Source organism: Lepus europaeus, unplaced genomic scaffold, assembly GCF_033115175.1.
Source record: "Lepus europaeus isolate LE1 unplaced genomic scaffold, mLepTim1.pri SCAFFOLD_468, whole genome shotgun sequence".
Lineage (NCBI taxonomy): Eukaryota > Metazoa > Chordata > Mammalia > Lagomorpha > Leporidae > Lepus > Lepus europaeus.
In genome coordinates this window covers 16,799-21,028 of record NW_026909344.1, presented here as the reverse complement: position 1 = coordinate 21,028, position 4,230 = coordinate 16,799, and the positions used below count along the sequence as shown (strand labels likewise).

Here is a 4,230-nt window from a genome sequence, read left to right as displayed (position 1 = left end):
TGCACCGAGTGCCTTCCTTGTCCCTGTCACGGCCTTGGACAGTGCGTGCAGACAGGAGCTGAGGGGCACACGGGCATCCCTGGGCTGCAGCAGGAGCCATGCATGTGGAGAAGGGCCTGCAGGGGGGCTCCCTAGTCGCCCCAAGGGTGGCCCTGGCCAGGGCACAGAGGGGCTGAAGCAGCACCCCGCGGGGGCCCCCGAGCGAGGCCTCAGACCGCGCTGCTCAGCTTCACCTCCGACTGCTCGGCGCTGTCGGGGACCACGGCCTTCAGGACGGCGTGGCAGAAGCGGTTCACGGCCGGCAGGTTCGTCTTCTGCTCCACGTACAGCCTCAGCTTGTCCCTGAAGGTCTCCCCGAGGAAGCTGTAGATGAGGGGGTTCAGGCAGCTGTTGGAGAAAGCGGCCAGGTTGACGATGTGGCCGGTGAGGGGGTAGGCGTGGCGGAAGGACTGGGTGCAGGGCGCGGCCCCGGGCTGCGCCCGCTGCAGCAGGTGCACACTGATGAACACGTTCTCGGGCAGCCAGCAGATGAAGAAGACGAGCACCACGGCGAAGATCATGCGCAGGGCCTTCTGCCGCCGGGGCCGCAGCCCGCGGTGCCTGTGGGCCTTGACCAGCGCCCGCACAATGAGGGAGTAGCAGAGCCCGATGACGGCGAAGGGGATGACAAAGCCCAGCGTGACCTCCAGCCACTGCACCTCGCGGACGTCCGCAAAGCAGAAGCAGACCTCCTCCGTGTGCCGCAGCTGCACGGCCGTGAAGGGCACCAGCGTGGCCGAGACCGCGGCCATCCAGATGAGGCCGCAGCTCAGCCTGGCCTGCTGCTTGGTGCGCAGCAGGCCGGCGCGCATGGCCTTGGCCAGAGCGATGTAACGGTCGAAGCTCATCCAGGTGAGGAAGAAGACGCTGCTGTACATGTTGATCTGCAGGAAGAGCGACATGAAGGTGCAGAGCACGGCCATGTCGTAGTACTGCTCGTGCAGGTTGAACACCTCGATGAGCGAGTCGGCCACCAGCACCAGGTCCGCGGCCGCCAGGTTGATGAAGTACAGGTCGGGGGCCGTCATCTTGTGCCGGAAGCTGATGTTCACCACCAGGATCAGGAGGTTCCCCACAAAGCCGATGGGGAAGAGGAAGATGGTGTAGAGGCAGGAGAGGAACAGGCCGATGGCGTACTGCTGGTGCTCCGAGAGGCCCGTCTGGTTCCCCAGGGCGGCGCCCGGCACCGGCTGCGACAGGTTGAGCTCCGCGGAGGTGTCGTTGGCAGCGGCAGGCTGCATGGTGCCCGGATGGACCGCACGCTGTGCCGCTCTCAGGATTTGCCAAAGGGGTCGGAGAGATCTTTAGACAGCGAGTCCATCTTCAGGCAGAGAGGGGCTTCTCGGAGAGGTGAGCCGCACATTGGTACCAGGAAGCGCGTCGGGGTGGGCACTGCGGCCGTGCGGGCCGCAGGGGCCCCCGGTGCCGGTGTTGGTGACCTTGGGCCGGCAGGGCCGTCTGCCCTGTTCTGAGCTGCGCCCGGGCAGCCTCCTGTCGTGGAGCACCTGCGAGGAGCAGAGGGGAGAGGATTCAGCCTCTTCTTTGGGCCAGGCTTTTGTCACAAATTCTAGAAAACTCACTTGTTTGAGGGCAGAGGGCGCGCTCCAGTGGCTGGCTCCCCTCTCCCCCCCAGATGCCTGTGACAGGGGCCAGAAGCCCAGGCCAGCTCCCCAACACGGGAGCCATCACCGCTGCCACAGGGGGGCATCAGCAGAAGAGTCAGGAGCTTGGGCCAGGTGCCGGGCCAGGCCCTGCGTGGGGCTGTGGGCGTCAGCCGCGACACCGAGGGCCCTGGCCTGGGTCTGTGGCGAGGTGACGGGCGTGACGTGGGAGAAGGGCTGGGCCGGGCCTTGTGCAGGGAAGCAGGAGAGATGGGCGTGGAAAGCAGCCTGTCGCCAGGCCCCGTGGAGCCGGAGTGCAGTGGAGGCGAGGACTTGGGAGAGGAGGCAGCTCGTCGGAGCAGCTGTCGGGAAGAACCGGCTGTCCTGGAAGTGGGGGGTGGGGCTGGCATCGTGTGATGGGACCTTCTCGTCACCGTAGGGCGAACGCTGGCGCTGCATTCGGAGTCAAGACCGAGCGAGGGGGGAGGAGCAGAGTGGGGCTGCTCCTACACCCAGCGCCACCATCAAGCCTGCCGGGCTCCGCGATGCCGTCTGCAGCGTGGAGCCTGGGCCCCGAGCCTCCTGCAGGGCCTGGCCGGGTGTGCGTGGTCCTGCCACTCCCCCGATGGCTTCCCCGTGCACGGGGCAGGGTCCTCCCACCCCTGCCAAGAGCTACCCCAGACGCCGACCTGCTGTGCCCTTGTGGCAGGTTCCTTCCCCTCGAGGTCGTTGGGGGCTGGGGAGGCTGAGCCTCCCTGGACGCTGCCCAGGAAGGGACGGGACAGGCCCACGCCTGTCCCGGCAGCTCTGCCTGGCGCTCCTGGGGGTTCTGTGTTCCGTGTTCGTCTTCCGGAGGGACCGTCCGTGACGCTGAGGGCTCTGGCTGTGGTTTCTCCTCAAGACGATACCGAGTCCTGGTTCTGCTCTTTCGGTGTGAAATTGTGGGAGCAGTAGAGCCAGCCGAGAGGAAGCTGAGCACAGAGAGCCTCGGCCTCCGAGGCGTGTGGAATGGGCCGGGGCAGCGCTCGTTCCTTCCTGTGCGGTGGGTCTTTGGGGAGCCCAGTCGGGGTGCGGCAGCGCCTCAGGTCCTTGTGTTGTCCCACTGCTTGTCCCAGTGGGCTGTGTCTGGGGCGGGGGGCGGACTCACAGGGGGCGCCTCCTCCCCCCAGAGTGCCCTGGTACTGCACACCCATGTCCTGTCATGAGCCCTGCAGGACCAGTGCCCCAGCGAGACCCCAGGGTGGGGACCAGGTCTTACCTGTGTCGGGCTGGGTGCTGCTGGCTGACCGCGCTTCTGAGCCGCCTGTCTCTGGCCCTGGGGCTGGAGTCGCACCTGTGACCTCACTGCAGGTGGTCCCGTGCGGGGACACTGAGCAGAAGGACCCCCCAGTGGCCTGCTCTGTCTGGCCCCGGCTCCCGGGCTCTGGCGGCGCTGGCCGCTGGCTTTATAGACTTCCCAGGCCCTGGCCCGCCTGGCTCTCACAGGGCGCCTCCGTGCGCGGCTTTAACCACTTTTTTGCTGGCCCTTTTTCCTGCCGCCTGTGGCCGCGAGCGCAGTCCCCAGAGAGAGGTTTTCCGGGCATTTCCCTGCCGCGGCTCTTTCCCAGCCTGAAGGCTGTGGTAGGTGTCGTCCTGGGAGAGGATGACCCGTCCTCTCGTTGAAATGAGCGGAGCACTGGGTGTCCTAAGTTAACACAGTAGCGTGTGAATAGCACGTAAACAGTGTAGCTTGTGAATGTCACAGATGTGTGCAGAAACTTCAGCCCAGGAAACAACATAGATTTGGCAGAAGCCCAGGGATTGGAGTTTTTCTGCCCTGAGAGTCCTCATCCGGCTCCCCGGCCCCTCCCGGCTGCCCCAGAAGCTGTGTGAGTGCACCTGCTGCAGTGCCTGGGACTGAGGTCTCCCCACGGCCCCAGGGGCCGACCTGCCTGGCCTTGGCTGCCTCCTCCAAGGGCCCCACCCTCGGCTTTGGACACCGGTGGGCCAGGCTGCCCCAGGGGACGGAGGAGGTCCCTGAGAGGGTGTCGGGCAGCTCCAGACGGCAGCCGGTGTGTTACACTCCGTGTGCCTGCGTCGTGCAGCTGTGAGCTGGCATGTGAAGAGCACGGTGGCTGTGGCCCGGGCAGGCGGCTCCCGGAGCCCCGGTGTGCTGCCACTGCTCCGCCCAGCCCCTTGCCGCCCTCTCGGGCACAGTTCTGTGCCGGGCCTGTGGACGAGAGCTGTGAGGTGTTCTGGGCGAGGGTGATTTAAAGTCTCTGGTACGGATTTTGGGACATGCACATCGTTTTAGGCAGAGAACGCGGTGCTGTTTTTATGGAAAAACACTAACATTTGGAGTTCCGCCCGCTGCAGGAGGCCTGATTCCAGGGTGTGCTACTTTTTTTTTTTTTTTTGAAAGATAAAATAGAAAACGGGTTTGCTCTTAGAAATGCTGTATTTTTAATGTGAGAGGCGTAGAGACAGAGAGATCTTCCATCTGCTGGTTCACTCCCCAGACGTCTGCAACAGCCGGGGCCGGGGCCGGGGCTGCAGCGGAAGCTGGGAGCTCCTTCCAGGTCTCCCAGGTGGGCGGCAGGGACCCAGCCAC

At 65.2% G+C, this 4,230-nt stretch overlaps 1 protein-coding gene across 1 annotated transcript; it reads right to left on the bottom strand.

Annotated features, from left to right (window-relative positions):
• Window positions 1–209: 209 nt before the first annotated feature.
• GPER1 (G protein-coupled estrogen receptor 1) lies at window positions 210–2,833 on the bottom strand. The gene is made up of 4 exons (XM_062185539.1): window positions 2,788–2,833; window positions 2,549–2,688; window positions 1,409–1,544; window positions 210–1,309 (listed from the first exon to the last, which is right to left on the bottom strand). The coding sequence occupies exons 1-4, from the start codon at window positions 2,831–2,833 to the stop codon at window positions 210–212; spliced, it is 1,422 nt and encodes a 473-aa protein (XP_062041523.1).
• Window positions 2,834–4,230: the final 1,397 nt, after the last annotated feature.

Coding starts and splice junctions, on each gene's coding strand:
- GPER1 (XM_062185539.1), bottom strand. CDS start 2,833: ATGGGTGTGCAGTACCAGGGCACTCTGGGGGGAGGAGGCGCCCCCT. Junction 1,545..2,548: donor AAGAGCAGAACCAGGACTCG/GTATCGTCTTGA, acceptor TGCTCCTCGCAG/GTGCTCCACGACAGGAGGCT. Junction 1,310..1,408: donor CCACCCCGACGCGCTTCCTG/GTACCAATGTGC, acceptor AAATCCTGAGAG/CGGCACAGCGTGCGGTCCAT.